A 26129-nucleotide genomic window follows, 5' to 3' on the forward strand; every position below is an offset into this window, starting at 1 on the left:
CAATATGCTGACATAATATATTTCCCCTGTAACTTTTCCTTGTAAACACCCATTTATCTTCATACAGTCATTTACAGTGTGGTATGAAGTCTGGTCCATGACTCATGTTGACTTACTTACATTGACTTTGCATCGAACAACTCTATTCAATTATTTTTTTGTATACATTATTTGATAAAATATATATTATATATTATGTAGTAGACCAAGTAGACTCACAATTCAATACAAATCCCATAGAGATTGTTCTGAAACGTAAAAGTGTAAGCCACTGTGGCGGTGTGGCATGTGACGACCTTGCTGCATGGCTGAATCCAGGTCTGTTCAACTGGAAATCACTCACTCTGATAACAGCAAGTGTGACAAGAAAGAAGTCAATGATAGATTTACAATTCACTGTTTATGAATTATTCATCATCATCATCGTCGTCATCATCATCGTCGTCATCATCATCGTCATCATCATCATCATCATCATCATCATCATCATCGTCGTCGTCATCGGCATCACCACCATCAACATCGTTATCATCGTCATCATCAACATCGTCATCATCGTCATCATCATCATCATCATCGTCATCATCATCATCGTCATCGTCATCGTCATCCTCAGTGTTGACTTTGCCAGAGAGAACATCAGCAACCCAGGACTCCAGCTCCTGAGCAGTAGGCATGTCTTCCTCATCGTCCATCACCATCCACACACTGTCAGCCTGCATACAGTATGAAGAAGAGTTATATCAGCAATTCCCAACCTGTGGATTGCAAATGGGCCACCAAATAATTGGCAAAACACAGAGATTGTATTGATAATATAACATTAATATATATTTTTAATTATGTAAAAATAATTCATTATATTTTATCTTTAAATGTTTAAAATTGAGTTATTATTGTGATACTGATAAGAACCTAAAGTATACTATGTTAGTTCTAGGCCACTCCCCGTTCAATCGCTTCCCTATCTCCCTCACTCATTAGCCAATCCCCATTCACAATCATCCGTATCCACTACACCTGCCTCCACTCACCACAGACAATCCTTGTTGCAATCACCACAGAATAAATACACCTGCAATCTCTCGACCGGCTTGTTTGACCAAACATGGCTCGTGAGTACTTAGACCTAGAATGCCTGTGATCATTTAATTATACTTCGTAAATTTTCATGTATCAGAGGTAGTTGAACCTTCCTGTTGTTTACCGCAGACGTCATCACCAATTGACCAGGGAAACACAAAAGTTTGCGGTCACACAATTGGCAGGTGGTGTGATTAATTACCCAGCACCTATCGCAAAGCACCTGCCAATTGTGTGACCGCAAACTTTTGTGTTTCCCTGGTCAATTGGTGATGACGTCTGCGGTAAACAACAGGAAGGTTCAACTATCACTCCGGCCCCCCCCCCCCCTCGCCCGGAGAGAAAGGCGTCTGTGTGCATCTCTTGAAAAAGTGGAGATAATTCACTAAATACGCGTTTTGCGCCAGAACTTTCACATGGATATAAAACTAGAGGACCATTTTTCACACCACGTCTTTGGAATTATTTAATGGGTGAGTACAAACGGAGCATTTATCACATTTAGGCCGACCATTTTGAACCCGAACAGAAATTAACCTGGGTGTTCTATGGCTCTGTATGTGAAATACTGTACATACTGTATGTAACAATTAACAAGAGCCGTTCTAGGGCTAGTGAGTACTGTGCTTGTAGATTGGCTATTTCTGCTATTCATTGCTTTAAAATGTATCATCCTCCTCCACCCACTCTTACTAGTGATAGTGAAGTGGACAGAACACTTGCAAGAGTTTCAAGTGGGCACTATTGTTAAATAACGTCAGGGAAGTTCCAATATATGCTATAGTCTGATTGCCATTGGTTTTACTTGGCTCGCCGGTCTGGGACTTACGTCTGTAACATTGACAACTCCGATCTGAGGTCTGAACAGGTCCACCTTAAATGTCTTCTCCCAGTATGGAATCAGCTGAGGGGGGCAGCAAGAACAGCATATTAGAAAGAAATAGACCACTAAATGAAATATGTTGAGGGTGGTATAGTCACAGTCAAAACCTCTGTTATTTTTATCCACTTGTATCTCAGACTCTCAGAGTTAAATGAACACACAGAGGATTTTACTTTACATTGATGACTGTATATTTCTATGGTTTCTGTCTCACCAGTGGGAAGTCATCAGGGTCGATCCAGACAATGCTGAGGTCAGGGAGATGGGTGTTGTCTCTGGCTACCTCCTTCAAGATCTCCAGGAACTCAAAACCATCTGCAAGAAATCAACGCCACATGATGGGACAAACAATGTAAGTCTATAGCAGAACTCTACTCCATGGTGTCTGCAGACCACTGGTTCTAAACATTGGGTCGGGGGACAACCAGGTGTCCAACAAGTATACGTAACTCTTAAGTACTGAGGAGTTTACAGTGTAGTTGAAATACCACCAAATTGGAAAAAGTGTCCCTCCAAAATAAAGATTGCAAGACTGGCTCAGATGCACATTTCTTCTATTTATTAACACATTTCGGCCTCAGCCTTCCTCGGAGCAGAGTTTACAGTGTAGGCTATATATTGGGGTTCCAGTATTTTCATTTAGTTAGTTAATTTCTGTAAATGTTATCTCTGGGACCCAATCTACACTGTAAAATCCATAATAATCATTTGGTTACATTTTATGCTCTCTGAGTTACAGACCTGTAAGGGTCCATTTGGACCCCTTGGTGGTCCCTGGACCTCATGTTGAGAACTAGCGGTCTAGACCAAAAATGTTCTATGGGTTCATGCATCCATCTGGCCTTGTCAAACACATGGTAATGGTTTCATGTTTTATCATGACGTTGTCAATGGGCTCATAATGGTTTTATGTTTTATCATGACGTTGCCAATGGGCTCACCAGCGTCCTCCTCTTCTGCAAAAGCAACAATGTGGATCCCCTCCACGTCGTCCTCCTGAGAAAGACATCATGGCATGTCACAAATGTCAAATAGAAATCCTTTCTTTTTAGTATATTATTTCATCAATCTGTCTTTAATTGTATGTGCAGTCAAGACAAGAGGTCCTCGCTCACCCATGTTTCAAACATATCCTCAGCTCGCAGCTTTCTCAGAGTTGGTCTTCTGTGCTTGTTGATGAATTCCACAAGTTGCTCTTCTGAGTGTGGCCTGCCTGGGATGGTATCGGGCTCCTCCATGAAGGGTTCATAGAAATCCACCTCATTCATCTTCAGTGTCAGCTCCTTGGCCACCTGCAAGGCCCAAGATAGCTCAAGGCAAAGTTGTGTCCCACTCAAGGTTGGATGCTCTTTCATGAATCTTTATTTATTTTTTTGTGAAAGAGCATGTCTTACTACTTACAGACTTCTCGAATGTGGCAAAAAACTTAATGTAGGGCTGAAACTGCTCTGCTGCTTCTTTGAAAGCAAGGTAGTCTGAGGATGAAAGAGGAGAGGAAAGTATTAGGATGAATTCCCAAAATATTTATCAATTATTTTAAGCCTAGAATGAAGCCTGGTGCATGAGTCATGAGTCATGAGTCATGAGTCATGACCATAAAACCTTTGATTAACTTGTGTGAAGTGAGGGGGGCAGAAAGCGCAGTATTTATATCAGCCAGATGACGTCTTGCATTGACATTTCCTACCCTAAACAAACCATGAAGTCCATAGTCTTGGCCTTCAAAAACATTTCATCATAACTACCCTAAACAACATTAAAGTCCATAGACTTGACTGGCGGCCGGTTATTATTTATTTAGGCTCTAAACAAACACTGCGATGCGTTGTGAACTTGTGAGCTTGTTGATCTGCTATTAAAAGTCCACAAACTTAAACAACAAATCAGTTGTGCACACATTTATACAATAATTATTACTACTATTTATTTATGAGTCTTAATATCACAAAACGGTTCACGTTTATTACTTTTGCTATAGTATTATTACACACATCAGTGCGTGCTTGTTCTAGCCTCAGGAGAGATGTCAGACACATCAGGGAACTGAAATTGCTGAACTCTGCTCCCTGGTTCATGCTCCCAGTTAGTCAGAGGCAATTGCACTTCAGTGAGTTCTTCGTATAAAACAGGCACCGGCAGCTGCATGTAAAGCTGTGGTAAAAATGGAACTGTAAATCACTGGAGATGAGATCAAATGAAGGATATTCACCTTGAAGACCCCATCACAGATATACTAATTATCATAAACCCGTTACATTCAAGGCAGCAGATGCACATTATAGGCTTGATTTATACTTGGTTACAGGCGTGAAGCCTGAGGCCAGGGCCGGCTTAATGGAAGGACTTTAGGTGCTGCAGCACAGGGCACCAACCTTGGGGGGGGGGGGCGGCACCAAACGGCAAGGCCAAAGGGAAAAGAAAAAGGGAGAGCAGCAAAATGTAGAAGTGAAGCCTGCTGAAGGAGTGCTAAAACGGTGATATGCGGCAGTGAGTGCAGGGTCGAATTTCCAACCCTGCACCGCTCGCTGACAAAACAGGGTTGTAGCATCGGCCACCACGAAGGGTTAATCCACCCCTGCCTGTGTCATATTGCATAAATAGCAGATCTACAAGCTCATTATGCACGATACTGGTGTGCTAAGGATAAATCAAGCTCATGCACCATTTCACTTGCATTATCGTCACACACTCGCAGCTCACTCATCCTAACAGCCTCACACACTCACGCTCGGAGTCTTCACTCTTGAAGTAGCCAATGAGGCGGATGTCCTCCTCCATCCTATCAAAGGCCCTCAGCTCCAGAGCATTCCCTATCACCTCCACTGGTTCTTCCAACAGCTGGAGACAAACATACAGCGACACGTCAAAAGAGAAGGTGAGAGGAGAGCAGAACACTTGGCTCGTGACTGGCACCGAATGCTAGTGTGTTGATTAGTGGAAGCAGGCAGCCTACAATCACTCCACTTACATCTAGTAGGAACTCCACCAGGGTGTCAGCAGACAGCAGCCCGTCAAACTCGATCACTCGGTCGGCCTTGAACACGTAAACACTGCCCTCCTCCTCCAGACCTACAGTATAGGCCGGGGGGAAATAGTGTAAGAATTATTGAAGTAGGCAGGTGACATCATATAGTTTAAGCAAGACTCAAATCTGCGACACGCTGTCAGACTGGATTACCAGCTAGCCCAGGTGCCTGGACAGCTCGGCCAGCCCAGGCCCTAAATGGTCATTTTTTTCTTCCACCCGATGCGATGCGAGAGTGTAGTCTAGCATCACCGGTCTTGGAACTCCTGAATCAGTGCAGTTTGCGTGACACAAAGCTATAATATTTCACTTACCAAGTTTCTTGGCCACCTTGGCGTCTTTATGAGAGTCAACCATTCCAAATCCAATGTCTTTCTCCTCCATTATCTGGGCAACCATCTGAATAAAGAAAAAGAGATATCATCAAAGACTAAATAATAACAAAACTAGAAAAAGTGCTCCTCGGGGAACAGGTCTCCACCAGGGCAGGTCAGGTTGTGGCCTATAATAGGCCAATGTGAAAAGGGTGCCATTTCTTCTTATTCCTTGGATGGCAATTGGATGATTTGAAGCATTTTGTTCCAAAAATGTGTTTAGCAAAAATCCACCTGTTGATGGTGCTATAACAGGCCAATGTGAAAAGGGTGGGATATATTCCTCGGCCTATAGGAAAGTCTGTGAAACGGGCCAATACTGCAAACTTTGAAAGCCAATGTTGGCCAATTAGGATGGAATATGAAATATCGGACAGATCCGACTTGAACACATGACTGTAGAAATACTGTGTAACGATTTGTGGTATTTTTGGACAGAATCTGTAGGAGTAATATTAAAAAATGTGTTTTTCAAAAGTCGGCCTCCTGGACGCTATAACAGACCGTTCTGGAAAATTTGGGGCTGAGGTTCATCGTTGGCATCCAGGGATTGTGTGTGCAAAATTTGGCATCGACCTGGTTAACGGTGCCACACACACACACACACACACACACACACACACACACACACACACACACAGTCACCTGGTTAACGGAAATTAGCTGTACACAGACGGACAGACAGACACATGGACACACGCCACGGACTCACACACGGACTCACACACAATCGTCCTATTCTAGGTGAGATAGTTACACATGGAGGCAGCTGTCAGATTGACAGCTGTCGGTCAAGCAAAGTACCTACAGGCAGGAAATGGTCAATTCTAAATGGGATAGTAGGCATGGAGACTCAGCTGTTAGATTGACAGCTGTCGTTCAGTCAGAATGAGCCATGGTGAAAATAGACTTTGCATGATTGGGATGAGAAGCAAATATGATTGTTGTATAATGGTTTCTACTGTGGAATTCTAAAATTCCCACCACAGCAAAATATGAGATGATTGAAAAGAGCCATACTGTAAACTACAGTAGACCTAACTGATCAGTATAGGGTTAATATTACTTGTGAAGAGAGGTTGTGTTTGTGAAATATCTGAATTAGCTCTAAATTACTGTGCAGATAATGGCCTTGATTTTTCAAGATGAATAAAATGAGAGTACCGACTACAACTTTGGAAGCAAGGGTCAACAGTGATAGTCAATACTTGTGTTGTATGTAGGCAAATGTAGGCATTTTTAGTTTTTCACAAATTTTATCCCACGATTTTGCAACCCATTTTTCACTCAATTATCTAATGACTAAGCTGACTCCGCCAGCTGGTGTTCCTCCTCCTGCTCTGCCACAATTTGGCGGAGTCAGGTTACACTTCCTCTGCCAACCTAGGGGAGGCAGAGGACTGACCTCATGCTTCCTTCTATGCATGAGGAGTCCAAGCTGCTTCTTTTCACCTGATAGGGGGGCGTTTTCCCGGTTGGACGTAGCACGTGGAAGGAATACGTTATTCCAACCAGTGCCTTTCCCCTCAATCAGGCACCCGTGCATGTTTTTTGTGAGGGTACCTATCCTAGGGGACACGGAGTCCAGAGAACATGCAAACTCCACACTCTTATCCAGAGCGACTTACAGCATATCAAATGCAATATGAACTACACAGATACATAGTGTAGGCCTATACTATATGCACTCAAACACAGACCCACGCCATGCAATCAAATTCCATTTAGCTGAGCAAAGGATTAGTGGTGGTGGAATTAATATTGACATGATAACACAGCCCAGAGAAAGGACAGCCCAGGGGCCACCATAGAAACGGTTATATAATCATCCAAAAATGCTGTGGTCTATTTATAACCTGAGCATAGCATTATAGCCATTGTGCAGTGAATTAGATTAAGCAAATGAGATTTGGAGACCAACCCTAACACAACAGAGGCATTTCAAAGCTGCGGGCGAATGGAAATAGAGTTTGTGTACAAATGCTGTAACACTACTCTAATTTGGGTATGATTGGATGTGTTCATGACATTTTATTTTGAGAGGCACTAGCCCCTTCTATGTCCAGCTTTCTACAAACATTGGCTTGTGATTGGCTGATCACCCCATAGATTTGATTGACTGAGCAAAGTACCGTAGGCTACATATTGAAGATAAAAGTGCAGGGCAGATGCCAAAAGTGATTGGCCGGACTGACTTTTGTGATGATTTGATTGGCTGAGCACAGAATGTGGTTTATGATGATGTATGATGTACTTCACACGACTGTGATTTTTTTTAAATAGGCCCCACCCATATATGTTTGAGGGGCACTAGCCCCTCCTATATACCGCTTTTGTCCCCACACGTCTCATATTTGCCATTGACAATGAAAGGAGAAATTAGGTCATATGTGCCTCAAATATGACGTAAATTTGTGGCAACACAAACATTAAATGCCATTCAGTTGTTCATGAGATGATGTATAATGATAAGAGCGCCATCACTTCACACGGGTGTGATTAAAGCAATTAAAGGCAAACAGAATGGGGTATTAAAACTCTGTTTGACAGTAGTAGAAAAATGTGTGTTTTAAAAAAAATGTAAAATGGAAGAATCTGGCGAGGACCTTATGGGAAGTTAATTACATCATGATCCAAGGAATCATGGGGAACATTTTTTAGGGGCGCTAACCCCTCCTATATTAATTATATTGTGTAGATATTCGTCTTACACAAACATTAAATTCCCATTGACAATGAATGGAGAATTTCCGTCATATGTGGACGAGCAAATAGACATGTTACGTCATGATGACGGGTGTGATTTCTTTATTTTATGTCTCAAGCCTGTCGGAGATAATTAAATAGCCTAGATGTTTGCCAGTACTGACAGATTACATGTGGATGCTCTGACTACTGCTGTGAAGCTGGACTAGTTGTTGCTAGTGTTAGGGACAGGGACAAACAGTCCTCTGACAGGATGTGAGATTGTGTGTGATCTTCTGCCAACCACAGCTGTGAGACATCTACCAGCATCAGTTTAATTCAAAAGTTAAACATCTGACTGTGTTGGCACAAACAATACCCCACGGGACACAGGCATGCGTCTCTGTGATGTGCCATGGACCAAGTGCAACTGAATAGCTGCTTGACCAACCACTTCCGAGTCTGACCACTATACTGTATTGTAGTCAGATACTGTATAGTTAACCTTTAGTACAAGTCAAGTTCATATTGGTCATATTGGTCTTTGCACATGAGTACAGTGGTGTGGTGCCTATAGTTTCCCCTAATATGTCCCACCTGTGCTGTGTAAAGTTACACAGCTATTATCAGAGTTAGAATACTACTAGGACTCAAGTTACATTCTAGAGATCAGGCTGCAACTCGGCTCAGACTATATGACAAAGAATGAACAGTTCACCCGGTGCAGGATTCTGAATTGTCACTTTAGGATTGTATCTGACTACCTTAAGCTACCATGTTTAGCATTTTATATTTGGGCTTGAAAATAGATCTACTGTAATAAAGAAATAAAACATAGTGAAAATTGCAGATCTCCACGCGCTAAAAGGTTTGGGAACCACTGCAACTATACCACTTCAATCTCCATGACCTTAAAAGTGATAACCAAGTGATTATGGGCCTTAAACATAATGGGCAGATCAAATACAGTATCCTTTCCATGTGCAGTTCAATAACATAACATAGATGACCCCCTGGCCTGTTTCTGCCACTCTTGGAGAGCCAGGGCTACGTTTCTGTGAGACTCGGGTGCACAATTAGCCTAGCAGAAATAACCATAACTGACAGAATTGTATCTCACTGTTGTTAAGGCTGGCTCTTGGGCATTGTGCAACTGTACACACAGACACCCATGCATTGAAATACATACAGTACAGACATACACATGCATAGGATATATGTGGGAACATTTAAATGGCAGGCAGAATGTTCTGTATGCGGTTCTTACAAAGGGTTATGTCACATATTAAGTCTAGTTAGGTTCTTTGACTAGTGGGGGACCAAAGTACTGCAATAACACCATCAGTGTTCATTTAACTGGCCATACAAATGTAACCAAATGGACACAATTGTACACTCAAATCCTACAAATAGATAAATGAACATTGACTCGGATGTTACTGTATGCTCTGGTACAGCAACTCCGTTATACAACAAGCCTAGGCTGAGTTGACCTATTCACCCCTACAAGTCCTCCATTCCTCATGCCTCTCCCACTCACAGCACGCCTGCTTACCCTTCTCCTCTCATATATCTTTTTATTAACACTGTTAATCCGCCCTGAGGCCTGAGCTATCCTCTCCATTCACCATCTCCCTGTTTTCTTTCTTTTCCCTGGCAGTGTCTTACCTCTAGCACCAACTCGATCATCTGATGTTTCTTCTGTAGCTCCTTGCTCTCTGGCATTGGCTCATGGTAGAGCAAACACAGCATGCTGTACTTCTTCAGGGCCTTCTTGTAGTTCTTGTCACTGATGTCCAGAACGCGGTCTTTGCCATCATAGCGGGGGAACTCCAGGCCCTTCTCAGCAGGGACCAAAGGCACAAGACTCAGGCAAGGGAGCAGGAACAACCACAGGGAGCGCATGGTCCACAACTACCATCCACACACCCTGAGAGTCAGAGAATATGGTTTGGTCACGATATGCAGAACTGTATAGCTGGCAAGGTCACCACGTCCCCCGAAACAGTAGAGAAATAAACGGAAATAGTCCAGCAGTAAAGGTTGGTCCTTTGATGTGAGCTCTCCTTGAGATGTCCCTGGTAATCCTAAACTATGTGCACAGGAACCAGTGACCCTGTATCTCACTCTTTCCAGCAGAGACAAAGGCAAAAGAGGAGGACTATCAGGCCTGTAGAAGACTGGGGATTGGATACCGTACATAGCACACACATAGCAGGCGCAGCACAGCACCCCTCTCCTCCTACCCACGCGAGACAGGCCCATTTTTAGGAGACCAGTTGTTTGGAGGCTAAAAATAAAGAGGTGAGCAAGAAAGAGGGACAGAACAAGAGAGCGGCTGATAGCATTTTACCGGATCCTTAAGCATGCTCTCGATAATGGCTCTGTTAGGCATGGATCTGGGTAGGCATGGATCTGGGTGACTAGATGACTGAGCCAGAGATTTGGAGGGGTTCAGATATTTTGGGGTGTCTAAGTCTGCAGGGGAAAGAGTCAAAGTGCATTTTAAATTTGCTGCTGCGGGGGAAACTGCTCATGTATTTTAAGAGACAGCTCACTGGACAATCTGCCAACAGGTGTGCAAAGGGCAACTGGAATAACTCTCTGTTAAAGGCCCACAGGGCTGTGCCTGTGGGCAGTTCAGAAACCCATCCACCAGTGACATCATCGATGCATGGGGAATCCAAGCTAATAGAAACTGCAGGTGTTCTAGCCCTGAAAAGTTGCAATGCGAAAATGGAAGCCATCGTTCTCACGAATCTAAACATTTTTGTAAAAACTAATTTCGCTTAATTAAAAAAAGAATCTGCCTAATGATGATGTCACTGGTGGATGGGTTTCTGAACTGCCCACAGACCTCCTATGAGACACAGACTGAGGAGAAAAAAATTGTGCCATTTTACCTATTAGATGAAGATAGGTTGAAAAGTGGTGAAGTGGTCCTTAAAACACATTCTGTGCCGTGTGTGTGTGTGTGTGTGTGTGTGTGTGTGTGTGTGTGTGTGTGTGTGTGTGTGTGTGTGTGTGTGTGTGTGTGTGTGTGTGTGTGTGTGTGTGTGTGTGTGTGTGTGTGTGTGTGTGTGTGTGTGTGTGTGTGTGTGTGTGTGTGTGTGTGTGTGTGTGTGTGTGTGTGTGTGTGTGTGTGTGTGCGCGTGTGCGTGTTTCAAGGTTGGTATAAGGTCAATAACGAGTCTAAATGATTTAGAAAAACAGTTGTAATAGACATTAGTTAGTTGGCAGCTCGACAGAGTGCATTAATAGTTTACTGTATATCTGGCCAGTGTTTCATAAACCACCACTTACATACATACACTGATGACTGAGATAAGGCTATTTCAAAATATTTACCTACAATATAGGCCTACTCAAATTTGTAGTACGGGCCTACATAAGCTACGTATAGTTACCTGCATCAGTGGAATGCTGGTATGGACATACATTTTATTATATTAATTGTCAATATTTGGAATGAAGTTCAATTAATTTGCCTCAAAACCGGCTGCCTTTTATAATTAATATTTGGGAGTGGGGGTAATTTTGTTTTCTTTTGAGGAAGTCACAGGCCGGATCACTGGATCTGCCCAAATATAGGCCTAACTATGGTCTGAACCCCCTATTGTATGCAACGTTGAGCACGAATGCTATAAGGGCACGCGCACACACACAGCACCGCTCAGTCCACACAGGTGCGACTTTTATGAGTTTAGACAACTATAGTGCATATAGGAAAATGCAGTTATCAAGACAGAATTCTGATAATCCAGCTAGATAACATGGTAACATTTCGACCTCCCAAAATTCCGAACTAGGTCGCAACCCTAACCTCAGTCCTTAGGACTGAATTCATGTGCAAAGTTGTGTTTATTTTCACATCTCAGATCTCCTGAAGACAGACAAATCCAAGAGGGACTACCTGCCTACAGCCCAGCCCCACTAATAATAGTCTGAGCTGGTTAAAAAAAACTATGCGGCTGATATCGTATGTCTACTCATTTGTCTATGTTTATATCAGTACATTTTTTAACGTTGTATAGCATCCTCTTCTTGTTTTTCCATACAAACAATCTATTTTCCAAGCTCTTCTCGCCTTCTCTACGTTTTTTCCGGCTAAGCAATTTTCTCCGCGAGCTCTTCTTCCTAGCCATCCCTAACAGTAATAGCTTTTCTCTCTCATCTTTCTCTTTCACCAATCTGTCTAGCTCTTCTTTAGAATATGGCGCGCTTCCATTTTATGACGCTCTTCCATTTTATCCAGCTGATCGTTGAGAACAATCAGAAGGGAGATTATCTCATTGTGTCTCTCTCTGCACTTCTGTTCCAGTTTGTGGCATTGGTCATCTAGATCCCGTAGTTGTGTCGCCCTTTGTGTCTGGAACTCTTTCCACTTTTCCCTCATCTCTTTATCAACGTTAGCCAAGGGAGCCTGTTGTCTGAAGCTGTGTTCACATTGGACTCGAACCAGATTGGGTTTCAAAATAAACTTATACAATACAAATTGTATACAAATAACAACAATGTTGAGTGCAAGTTGGTACAGCACCGACATGTACTGCGTTAATACATTTACACATGAGGTGAATGCATGTATAAGGAGCAAATAGCTCGGTGTCACAGCTCACACATTATAGACCACCTGACTCGTTGTGAAAAAGGTGGTGACTGGTGATGCGGTTATACTTATATGTATGCCCCGCCTGACTCGTTATGACGTAATTGGTGATGCTATGGTTTGTTAATCCAAACATAGTTTGAACCAGAGCCACAGAGTATAGACAGAGTTGCAACATTTGAGGGGGTAGAACACAGCCAGGTCACGTGGTTCATGTAACTTGTTTGTCACTGTAAAGCCTATAGACTCCAATGCATTCCGTAAACTTCGGGTTCAGGCCTTTGTCACCACAGATTGTCACTATTCGCCAATAGAAGTCCATGTAGAAGAGCCGTCATTGGACTGCATGGCCCCATGAAGTGAACGGAGTTGTCCTAACTCTGTCTTGCTCTATGGCTCTGGTTTGAACCAAAAGTGACGTAATTGTGCCGTCACGAAATGACCTTATGATGTTAGGCAGGATATTCATTTCTAATGAAAGTGTCAAACTGGAAGTACACAGTGCTACATGAAGGTCCCCTTCATAGGACATACAGTATATCAGTGTTGTTTTCGTTAGGACTGACGATAACGTAAATGACGACGTCAACGCCCCTTTTTCCAGGACTAAGACGGACTAAAACGAACAACACTAAAAAAAATCGGGACAAGACTGACGCTGACGAGCTAAATAGCTCTGTTTGACACGATGACGATGACGAGACGTGTGTGTGTTATCGCTGACAAGACGAGGTTGGACGAAAATGTTAGTGGATTGACGAACAAAGTTTTAAATGCATGAAAAAAAGTTCCGCCGGCGCAAATAATGTCCACAAATGCTCCTCTGACTGGCTGCGAGCCTCCTCTCCTTTCCTTGTTTGTCACGCCCATCATGCATGCATTGCACACACACACACGCGCGCGCGCACAGTCACACACGCTGTCCCTCCCATCTTCACTTCCACTAACTTCCACACACACATACACACGCCATGATGGCGGCGCCCACTGAGTCAATGCCGGGGCTTGGTGGTCGTCGAAAACGAGAAGACTTGTGGGCACATTTTAAATATAATGTCACAGAGAACAAAACAGAGTGCCTCGTACCGGGAGTCGGGGACAAACCATGTGGCATCAAGTTGGGTGGGAAGAATACCACCAACCTAAAGCGACACCTCAATGGTCTCCACAAAGAGATATATGCGACGGTAAGTTTGCAAACTTTGCAACACAGCCTGTTAACGAAGCTGTATGCATGCACAATGCTAGCATGTTAATATTATGAATAAAACGTTTAGGGATTTCATGTTTGTGTGACATCTTGACTGGGAAAGACCTGTTGCTGTTACGTTCGGTTCCCTAAACAGTAGCAACACACGTGTCTGCTGTAACATTAGCAGCATATGTTTAGCGGTCGTCTATTTGTGTTTATGTTAAATCGCCACGTTGCGATATGTTATGCTTCACTTTGTTAAATATTGAATTATTAGTAGTCTGCCAGCTTTTAAGCTAAAGCAAAAGCCACAAGGGCAGGACAGTGACATCACACAGCCCCAGTCAAACTATACACTGTCTTCCGTATCAAGGTGACGTCACGTTCAAATCCAGTTGACTGTGTTGGCGTCTATATCTCGCGTCAAAACAATTTAACATTGTGTGTATATGAATAGGCTAGTTGTATTATTATTATCAATAATTTGAATCTTTAAATGATTTGGTTTATGATAACTGTTAGCACAATCATATCTTAAATAAAATTATATATTTTATGATGATATACTAAGCTGTTAGCACAGTCATCATAACATATTTAATTTAAGTTATGATGATTGTGCTAATACTGTTAGAACAATCATATCTGAGCACAGTCTGTCTTCACCATCTGTAGGCATTTACAGGAGATCTACTGTACTCCGTCTCTAGGTTAATTTACTCTTCATTGTATGTTACCATATCCAGATCCCAGAAACCAGAGCACTCAAACTCAAACCTGGTCGTGCAACAAGAGATGGAGCACACTCCATCCCAGCAGCCTTCGCTGCAGGCTCAAAATATGACAAGGACTCAAAGGAACAGCATGTGAAGGAACAAGCTCTCGCCCTCTGGATAGGACGCACAGGCCTACCTGCATCAACGATTGAAGATGAAGATTTCTTGATTATGATGCAGGCTGTTGATAAGAAGTTGAGCATTCCAAAACGTACAAAAATTAACAATTTGGTTGAGAAGATTTACAATGAGGAGAAAATTAAATACAAAGGGAGACTTGCGACAGCACAAAAAGTAACAATTGGGCTGGACATATGGTCCAAAAAAGGGCTAACTGCATCATTCCTTGCAATTAGTGCATGTTTTTATTGCACTCAGGAAAAGAAAGCACGGCACATAATGCTAAGACTAGCTCAGATCAGCCACCCACACACTGCAGTGTCCATAAAAGCATGTGTTGACAGATGCACCGAAGACTGGGGAATACCTCAAAACAAGATTATGACAGTAATAACTGACAACGGAAGCAACATGGTTGCAGCGTTCAAAACTATTGAACAGCAGGAGGCCAGTAGCAGCAGCAGCTCAGAGGATGAATCCACATTGGAGAGTGACACCAGAGAAGTCTCTGAGGTGGTTGGAGAAGAGCAGAGGTAAATTATTTCAGTTTAGCAGAAGCAGATTAGTTTGTTACATTCAGCTATGATTGTTTATATTCACTTTTAGCAATACATGTGAGTGTGTGCATACTTTGTTTATTGTATTACAGTGTTTCTAATTTTCAAATTTTACTGAATGTACTACAGAATAGTAATACATTATTTATTTTTCTGTGTTCATGTCTTTTCTATCTAGGTATGGAGCCATCGAGAGGACCCCCTGCGTTGTGCACACACTGCAACTTGTGGTGAACATGATCCAGAAAGAAGCAAGTGTCAAACGACTACTGGACAAAGTCAGAGTGGTTGTCAAGCTCTTCCGCAAGTCATCGGTGGCAACCGAGCGGCTGCTGATGGACTGTCAACTAACTCTGGTGAAAGACTGCCCAACAAGATGGTCCAGCACATACCTGATGATATCCCGCTTTCTCCAAATCAAGGACTCAGTTGCTAGGGTTGCTGAGGGGATGAGCTGGGACTGTCTACAGCCAAGTGAGTTGCAGAAGCTGACTGCTATTAAAGAATTACTCCTCCCCTTCGCTGACCACACCAAGATGCTCCAGAGCGACACACAGTCTTTGTCGCTTGTGGTGCCTGCCCTCCTGGACCTGCATGCTCACCTGTCTGAGTTCCCCCATGCTGAGGGTTCTGGCTTCAAGGACCTTGGCTCCCTGGCAAAGAAAATGAAGGCAAACATGGACCAGCGGTTCAGCTGCTTTCTTGATCACACCAACTCCAAGTTCTCACCCCTCGCTGTTGCTGCATGCTTCCTTGACCCGACGGTGGACCCAGAAGCACTCCTCGAAAACGAGGACGAAGAAATTCAGGAGCTTCTAAGCAAAGCAGAAGATTACATTGCTCATTTGGTGCCACCTGTAATAAGGGAGGAGCCTGAGGATGAGGAGCGAGAGGAGAGAGAAGAGGGAGCAGGACCACAGAGAAAGAAGTCCAGATTCAAACACTTGTCAAAAACAAACCGGCCATTCAGGCCTAGGCTGCCACAGGCATGTATCAGGGAGGAAATTCTGAAATTCAAGGAGCAGCTGTCACGGTCACAACTGCAAGAGACTGAGACAAAACAGACTGCCATTGAATTTTGGGTTGCACAGGGAGATTCTGTTTATCCAAGCCTGAATCCTATAGCTTTAGATATTCTGGCCATGCCAGCATCTCAAGCATTTGCTGAGCGAGTCTTTAGCGTTACAGGTGACCTCAGTCGTGGCCGTCGTAATAGAGCAAGAGTCATTTTAGAGAGAAGCGCTTTCCTCAAAATGAACCGGTAGGCTATTTATGCCAACAGCAGGCCAGGTTCTTTACTTAATTACTTTACTGTCAGGTTTTACTGTGTTTGACTGACTGTTTGCACTTGCTAGACTGCACTGTTTTATATAGCTGTGAAATTGCACTATGAGAACTGAGAAGCCTGTTTGATTGTATTGTTGTTTTTGCCTTATGTATGTGTACCACCACTACCTCAGCATGTTTAATTTAATTTATTTTTTGTTTGTACCCGTTTGTACTTAAGAGTGTGTGTGTGCCCGGCCCGCCCGTACCATACTGCAGGTGAGGCATGTGTGCGTGCTGACTGCTGAGCCTAAGTGAGTGAGAGGAAACGCTGCAAAAGCAGACCACATTTTGTCTTTTCTTGAGGTCAGAATAAACCATGTGAAAAGGACATTTATTGTGTGCTGGGGCTTTCTTTCCATTCTAAGTTGTACAACCTGTTAACCTTGATTCCAATGCCAATGTATTAATACCTATACGCTATAGACATTTTATTCAAAGACATTTTTACAATTTTGACTAAAACCTTTTACTAAAATGACTAAAACTGACTAAAACCCTTAGGAGTTTCCGTCGACTAAAACTATCAAGGATAGAAATGACTAAGACTGACTAAGACTAATTAAGCATTTTTCCAAATGACTAAGACTGACTAAGACTAATTAAGCATTTTTCCAAAAGACTAAGACTGACTAAATCTAAAAAATGCCTGCCAAAAACAACACTGCAGTATATGCCATATGCAATGGCTCTCAATGTAGCCATGTAACCTACTTCCTGTACTTCCGGTTAGAAGAAGTACAGTTGTCACACAACGGAAAGGCTGGTATTCACTTGAAAGAAAAGTTTCACACTTCAGTCAGGCACTCTTGCTTGACATGATACGTACAGATACCATGTGACCAACATGGAGGGCTTGTTGTCTGTAAGTAATGATTTTAATTCTGTGACTATACTCTAATTAAAGCACATACTGAAGGGAATCTACTAGACTAGTGTGATGCCCCACTATGTCACCTGCAAGTGCATAATGATTGAATATGAATGCATACTATTTGATGAGTACAAAAGGTGTGGTTCTGTCCATTACACTTATGTGAGGGGACAACTTGATTAAATTATGAGTTGTTAATTAATTTAGTACAATTTGGACAATAGAATATTTGGTGAAACTAAATACACGAATTCGTGTTTTCGGGTTAGGGCTATACAGTACCTATCTGTCTGTGGTTATGAACCCTGATTAGTTAGGGGCATGAACATTGTCTTCTTTTTGAGGGGCGCTAGCCCCTCCAATACATGGCTTTTGAAGATTACGTCATATGGCAGCCAAGTCTATGGGATTTTTAATGTTTGTTAATAGAGCACTTATGATGCAAACCGTTTGCCAGCCTTAAGTCTATGGACTTTGAGGATGTTTGTTTACAAATTTACAATATAGGTATTTAGCAGACGCTCTTAATCCAGGCACTACATGACGACGTAAAATGTCATTTAGTGTCACTTTGGGATTGCAGAGGCGTATATGAGTATGATCATGGCACGAACATGTGGGTAGACAGTGGAATTGTGAGGATTCAGTTTAATACCTGTGTTCAAAAACTGTCCAAAGTAATGGAGTGAAGACAGGGTGTAGTGGGTGGGGGGAACTGTGTCTAACAGTACACTGAAAGAGAACGTTTATAAGATAGTTGACGATTTGTCACTGATGAAAAGACTGGAGGTGGCAGAGATGACGATATTACGATTTTCTTGTTGGGAGTGACAAGGATGGATAGGATTAAGAAGGTAGATAAGAGGTAGACTGAACTCAGGTTGGACGGTTTGATGGCTCGGGTGAGTTGGTTTAAATATGTGGAGGAGTGATGCTGGGTTTTATGGATTTATGGATGTGGTGTGAGAGAAGAAATGCATTTGGCTCCTCAGAGTCAGACAGCATATAATCACTCTATACAGCAGTACATGAATGTTGCCAGTAGAGGGCAATGTGGCTTCATTATACACAAACACACACACACACACACATACACACACACACACACACACACACACACACACACACACACACACACACACACACACACACACACACACACACACACACACAATGCACTGTCACTGTCTTTATGTTGCCCTGTTATTATGTATTGTTGTTTTCGCCCTTGGTATTTTAGTAACAGCACTTGTGTACAGCACTTTGTTTTAAATGTAATTTATAAATAAAGTGGATTGGATTGGATTGGATCACACCTTTGTCGTTTGGTTATGTTAGTAACTATAGAGTGTAGTTTCAGTGTTTAGTATATAACAGCCTTGTGCAGTCATGTTGGTCACTATAGAGTGTATTTTCAGTGTATAAGTTTATAACAGCCTTGTGTGGTTACATTGGTAACTATGGAGTATAGTTTCAGTGTTTGTCTATATTAGGGTCCTTGCCTCCCCCCTTCCCTCCCCCCTCCCCTCAGACTTCATGCTCAGTCACAATTCGTGACCACACCACCCCCCCACCCCCCCTCACGAGCTCACTAACGAGCCTAATACTTTGGAACTTGGATTGGATTGGAACTTCATTGGAACTTGGATTGGATTGGAACTTGTATTGGAACTGCCCCAGACTTCATGTCTCAGTCACAATTCGTGACCACACCACCCCCCCACCCCCCCTCACGAGCTCACTAACGAGCCTAATACTTTGGAACTTGAATTGGATTTGAACTTGGATTGGAACTTGACTTGAACTTGGATTGGATTGGAACTTGTATTGGAACTGCCCCAGTCTTCATGACTCAGTCACAGTTCGTGACCACACCCTCCCAACTGCCCCAGTCTTCATGACTCAGTCACAGTTCGTGACCACACCCCCCCTCAAACTGTCCCTTCAATGGACTCCCGGATACATGTTGGACTCCCGGATACAAATCTTTTTTCCCCCCCGAGTGAGGGGCAAACGACAAGTATCACACCTTTTCACCAAAGCATAAAGCCTATATGCTCAACAAGTAGAAGAGAAAGAGGGGCCTACAGTGACATCTTCATTGCCAGAGCTTAATTTTCCTGTCTTCTGTCTGTCTGTCTGTCTGTCTGTCTGTCTGTCTGTCTGTCTGTCCTCTATACTCTATAGCCTACTCTATATTACTCAGGCAAACAATTTACGTCATAAGTGCTATGGCAGCTGCATATGACATCTTCAAAAGCCATAAAGATCCCCACATACTGTATATTTTATGAAAATATTAAACTTTTATTTTAGAATGGAAGTCAATGGTTTGCTGAAACTTTACCCAAATGTATAGTCGTAGATACGTCATATACTAATAGATGACTGATATCACAAGATCCAACATTATGTGGCTCACAAGATCCACATAAATGATACGTAGCTTGCAGAGTTAGTTCAGTCAGATTATCTCAGATATACTTGAGGGGTTTCTTGCCGTGCTCAAGGGCGCATACATATACTCAAGGGGTTAATATGCTGCATTACTATGTGGGTGTATTCAGCGTGAATATGAAAAGTAATACAATGAAAAAGATAAATATCAAATCTAGATAAATTAAGCTTAAATCAAAGAAATACATTTGTTGATATCGCCTATTTGGCGGCATATTTGGCAGCTAAAGTAGAACTGTTCTTGGTGGAATAAGAATGGTTCTGTGTAGATGGCTGCACATTAAAACTGTTTATTCGGGTAACAAATAATCAACATTCATTATTTATCAATTGGTGGTCACTGTGAAAATCTGTGATGATGATGATGATGATGATAGCCTAGAAGATAATTAAGATAATGACCCACGTGTGTGTAAAGCCTATCATTTATATAGCCTACTTTGTTAATAAGTGATTGAGGTATAAATGTCACTTTAGCTGTCATTGTTTGGGTTGCTGATGGCATAGGTCTGGCGCAGCTTATCGGACCAGTCCTCCTCAATATATGTGTGGTAAGGGTCTTCCGAGTGCTCCCTTCTCTTGGATTTCACTGTGCTGACCAGGATGGCCACGATAATGAAGGCAAACATGCCAATCATCACCGCCAGGTACAAGCTAACATTCTGGAAGTTCTCTTCTGCTAACGTCTTGTCCAGGCCTTTTGCTGCTGCCGTCATGTTGCGCCTCCAGCTGTCAAGGTAATGACCCAAGGCACTGATCAGGGAATCCTGAAGGTGGAGGGTGAGGTTGGACCAAGCAACTGGTGCATTCATCTAGTGAGTGGGACAACAAAGATTTACCTTCTCGTTGTTTTGGTATTGACAATTTGCATTGACCCTGTCAATGGGGTAAATGCGCATCCTCAAATGAAGATAGTTATCACACACACACACACACACACACACACACACACACACACACACACACACACACACACACACACACACACACACACACACACACGTACACAAGCTACTTTTCAGTTCCACATCAAAATAGACTTTTGCATTTGTTTTTACAATATTCTTTTGCAATATTCTTGTGCCAACCTTTTCAAGATGTCCCTGGAGGTTTGTCTGGGGATCCAGGTTTTAAGGGAAGTAAACTGAAGAGGGTGGAGAAGTCGGCAGAAAGCACTGCTGGTCTGTACAATATGTCTCCTCACAAAGAAACACTCATACGCTTGTACTTGGTTTGCATCTTATCTTTTGTGTGTGTGTGTGTGTGTGTGTGTGTGTGTGTGTGTGTGTGTGTGTGTGTGTGTGTGTGTGTGTGTGTGTGTGTGTGTGTGTGTGTGTGTGTGTGTGTGTGTGTGTGTGTGTGTGTGTGTGTGTGTGTGTGTGTGTGTGTGTGCGTTTGATGATGACCTTGAACAGTAAAACGGATAAAGAGCTGGGAGATTTAAGGCCATACTATTGTGTTGTAATACCAATGATGTCCACACAGGAGCGAGCAGGCCAATACAATCAGGGAAAGTCCAGCTACATCACAGGTTTGCAGGTGTACATTTGGGTAATGTTTTTTGAGGGGCGCTATGTTTGTGTTATCTGAACACAAACATGAAATGCCATTGACGATGAATGGAGCATTTAGGTCATATAGTGTCTGAGAAAATCGGTATATGTATGTCGGTGGGAACCTTGGCCAATAACGGACCACCATTCTTGATGATGATGTACGATGAAGTACTGTGACTAGAGCGCCCCTCACTTCACACGGGTGTGATTTTTGTCATACAAGCTACCAAGACAGATTGTGGCTGACCCAGAATGTTTATCAAATTAGATGAGTTTGCAATGTAGATCTGGTCAGACTGGTCCATCTTGTTTAGTTTATTTCTAGTCAAAACAGAAATAGGGAGTGTTACAGAATGTCTCGATAGTAGTGAAAGGTTAGAAAGATTATTGGTGCAGCTTGATATGAGAAAGTATCATCTGTACCAAAGAAAGGACTGTTTTCTGCATTGATAGCAGCAGTACTGGAGTGGCACACTGTATAGGCTACTTGACTAAGAACAGAGAGTTATTTTTTTCAGCAAGAAAATGATACTGTCAGGTCATGTTTTGCAGGTTGTATGACAAATTTGTCTCTTTTGTACTACTATGTAAACTTTGGAGAGCCCCCTGGGCGTAACACAAAGTTGGCTTGTGATTTGAAGCCAACAGAGTGTGCTCTGTGTCTACTGTGTGTAATGTGTACTCCAGTATCTAGTTTGAGCATGAGTGATCACTGATCATAGAAAAGTACTTTTCCACATTATGCAAACAAATCTCACCATCTCCTCTGCCCTTCCCTCTCTCCGGCCTTCAGTCATATTATATATTGCACTACAATGAGGGCAAACACACAACCTGCAGTGTGGCTTAAAGCCTAATTTAATAATAATCTTTATTGTCCCGAAAGATATTAATCTTCACAGGTCTGTTCAACACCCACAACAAAACTACAAATAGGAGGCATTATGACTCAAATGCATGGGGACATGTGATATTTTACTCCATTATACTGTAGGTGTACTAAGTGATATTTTCTATTAAGATTAGCGGTACATTTCTCTATATTCTGATAGCAATCATTGCTGGAGTAATGGGTAGAGAAATGCAATTAGCCCTTCACTAAGTCCCTCCCCAACCCATCCTTGTCTAATAGGCACGTTAGCAGCGAAGAAAGCCTGACCTGCATAGCAACCGCTTTTTGGGGTGGGATTTAGTGAAGGGCTAATTGGGTACTCATTCCTGATTGTCTGAAATGTCTGAAATTGCCAATTTCAGACAATCAGAAATGAGTACCCAATACCAATTGCCTCAAATTGGCAAAGGCAACCCACCTGGAAATGTATTTTCTGTTTATTAAAGAGCTGGGGAAACGAGGAGGTTTCCTGATCAAGAATTTGCCCACTGACACTCAAGGGAGGAGCCATGTTGTTTACCTGGGGTCATGCCTATGTTCCCTCAGCCCTAGTATGTTCTCCCATTTCAAAACAGACCCTATGTTCCCTCAGCCCTATGTTCCCTCAATCCGATTCGATAGGTTTTTAATCTGAGCATTTCCCAGAGTATAATTTTTCAGTTCCTTGTTCCTTGTATATATATTTTTTCACACTTGTTGTTCACAGCGCACACCTGACAAAATACCATTGATATGAAATATTCAGACTGTACATGACCAAGACATCTCCCTTCAGGAAGGGCATGGGTATTTGTGGGGTGCCGCAGCTAAAGGAAACCCTATTACTAAAGTATGGCTTTCCCGGTGGATTGTGGAGGCCATCCAACTGGCTTATGCCAGTACAGGCCTGAGGACCCAGGATGCTGCCATACCCTGCGTATACCAGGGTATGACATGATGAGGCATGATGAGTGATTCATGAAGGCCATGTCAGGATTTAAAGGAATGCAGTGTCACAATAGTAGTTTGATTAGGGTGCTCAACCTTGATCAGAGCTGAGGAGGTCTGTGGATCAAGGGTTTCCATTAATTATGCTTGTTGAGTGTTATGATTTAGTTGTTATTGTAATTTGACACTTTGAAACACTTTCTCTCAACTGACAAAAAGTATAACTATTTACTTGTCCAGTTCTGCCCTCTTTAACAATTATCTCATGCCATGTTCTTTTCCACTGTGGTCATATAAGTTGACTTGACTCACACATACCATGACAAATGTGGTACCGATATCGCATACAATACCACAAATCTCCTGCAACATATTAATGAGCATGTCATCCTGAAACTATATATTTAAAATTGTGTATATTAAAAATATATATATATATACGGACATAAGAACAACGTTCACTGGAGTTCACTGTGTTGTTGTGGAGCATTTCCTATAACAAAGTAGATAGACTAGACCTGTGTCATTGCTGTAACTTGGTATCTGCAATGTGTTCTGTTGCTGCATGGTGAACTATGGGTAGCATTATAGTATTATTGATGCCTTACAGCCCCCCCCCCCCCCCCCCCTCACCAGGTAAAGTGGCTGTCAGAGTAGTTGGAACCTTTCATTCACAGGATCAACATAATAGAACCCAGCTGTAACCGAGACCTAAATAGGCCGTGTCTGGTCGGTGGGTAATATAATGCCGAGGTAAACAGAAATCTATCACCTTGAACGCAGGCGTCGAACCGGCGGTCAGTAGCGAGATCTTGATATAGTATCCGAGGTCTGCTACGTGATCTGGGTTCTTCTTAGCTTCATTCCGCCGTAACCCGCGCAGGCATTGATATTGGATGTCGAGGGTGATGTCACCCCTGACGTCCCGGTTGTGATGTCAGAGAGGCACTACGTTCCTTTGTAACACCAGCCTATTATCATTTACATATTTATAGTAAAATATCACTAAAACCAAACTCTGTTGCTCTTTTCTCTGCCTGATTTCTGTTTCCCCAAAACAGGTTTCCTAATCAAGAATCGAGCAGTTGAGACGAATAAACCATATAAGTCCATAATTTATTCTGTGAAAGTTCTACCCTCTAGATAGGCTATACAAACATAGCTTATACTGTATATACATAGCCTACATGTGTGCTTTCGTTTCCCTAATGTGTTAAAGTGAATGTGAATAAAAGAGGAATATGCATATTGGTGTGGCGGGGAATTTGGTTAAAATATATTTTGAAGGGAGAATCAATCATCTTCTCAGGGATGGGAGACTATGTTGCCATAGTTTGTGTCAATTGAGACGGAGTGAAACAAAAGTGGAAGTGCTCCCCCTCCATCCAGCCCATCACAGTGGTGATTTTAACAAGATTCCCTGCCCCAACACACACACACACACACACACACACACACACACACACACTGCCTATAGTCTTCCCACCGTTATGCCTATGGGAAGGTGCATATTTCCCTTTGGCATTGAAGCCCTTTTCCATGGATTAATGCCCATGATGTGCAGAACCCCCAGCACGCCACCATAGTTTAGTCAGTGGTGTGTGTAGAATGATAGGAATGCTTTGGCCACAGTATGTCTTTGCTATATATTGGAACGATCACAACACATTCCTTACATGGCTCCTTCCGTTCCATCACCCAAATAAGTGGGAATTACGGTGACGTTTTTACGCTTTCCAATTAGCTCACATTTCACAGCTTGGATACACCACTCATAAATGTGGAAATACATATTGTTTACTGTGTGGCGGTGAAAGAGGTAGCCATCTAAAAGTGTCTTTGTGACTGGCCAGAGCTAATCCAATTACCTGATCAACTGCTGATCAACAACAAGGATGACCTCACCAGTTCAAAGTCAAGAGGACATTTTTGTCTGGAGACACTGACAGGGAGTGAAGGGTCATCAAGTATTTATTTTTTCATCTCACTATTTATTAATTAGGCCTATAACTCTTTATTCTTACCTGTATGATGAACACCTGATATTCCCTTCATTAATGAATAAAGGTTTGTCTGTCTTCCAGCATCATTGTCTGTCTGTACTTTGCATTATACTAGATGGCTACGTTATGTGTATTATGTTACATTACAGACAGTATAAGTTATGTTACGTTATGCTTCCTTTATTTTGTCTCCATTAGCTCACACTCAACTCACTCACTCACTCCCTTCATGACTTCTCAGTCAGTTTATAGAGCCATCTCTGGTGAGGCCTGTGTCCAAACCATCCCTGATTTCCCTATACCCCCAAGACAAAATCAATGCAATCAATGCAATCAATGTGCCTAACTATCACTTAATTCCTTTCTGACTGACCCATCTGTGAAATGTTAAGTAACAACATTTCTCAACTGGGTCAGTAGTACTACTTGTGTTTCTGCTTCTCCATTGTCAGAACCAGGGCTTGAATGGATTGTCTCTCTCAGATGTATCTCCATGGCAATCAGTCATCTGCTGAAGGTGAGAGCACACGCACGCACGGCACACACACACACACACACACACACACACACACACACACACACACACACACACACACACACACACACACACACAAATTTGAGAAAGCAAATGGTATCTTATCGTCCACATCACTAGTACTAGTACATGTGATGTACTCACTTGTATACTTGTGTGTATGTGTATATATATATATATATATATATAGTACTATCATCATATATGTTGTGAGGCCATGCGATTTCACACAATTGTTATTTTTTTCAGTCAAAA

The 26129-nt window shown here is 42.4% G+C and overlaps 1 protein-coding gene across 1 annotated transcript; it reads right to left on the minus strand.

Moving 5' to 3' along the window:
* casq2 (calsequestrin 2) lies at positions 1–10217 on the minus strand. Its single transcript, XM_080785735.1, has 10 exons — positions 9719–10217; positions 5306–5390; positions 4935–5035; positions 4693–4804; positions 3368–3441; positions 3082–3258; positions 2908–2962; positions 2181–2281; positions 1913–1987; positions 1–716 (listed from the first exon to the last, which is right to left on the minus strand). The coding sequence occupies exons 1-10, from the start codon at positions 9953–9955 to the stop codon at positions 408–410; spliced, it is 1326 nt and encodes a 441-aa protein (XP_080641861.1). The 5' UTR covers positions 9956–10217; the 3' UTR covers positions 1–407.
* Positions 10218–26129: the final 15912 nt, after the last annotated feature.

This window comes from Protomyctophum bolini (genome assembly GCF_963924005.1).
Source record: "Protomyctophum bolini genome assembly, chromosome: 16".
NCBI classification, from domain to species: domain Eukaryota; kingdom Metazoa; phylum Chordata; class Actinopteri; order Myctophiformes; family Myctophidae; genus Protomyctophum; species Protomyctophum bolini.

What these genes read in the sequence shown, in the direction of transcription:
- casq2 (XM_080785735.1), bottom strand. Translation starts at nt 9,955, where the DNA reads ATGCGCTCCCTGTGGTTGTTCCTGCTCCCTTGCCTGAGTCTTGTGCCT. An exon ending in TGGTGGAGTTCCTACTAGAT is followed by an intron (nt 4,805 to 4,934) that starts GTAAGTGGAGTG and finishes GTTTGTCTCCAG; the next exon opens with CTGTTGGAAGAACCAGTGGA. An exon ending in TTGCCACATTCGAGAAGTCT is followed by an intron (nt 3,259 to 3,367) that starts GTAAGTAGTAAG and finishes TGGGCCTTGCAG; the next exon opens with GTGGCCAAGGAGCTGACACT.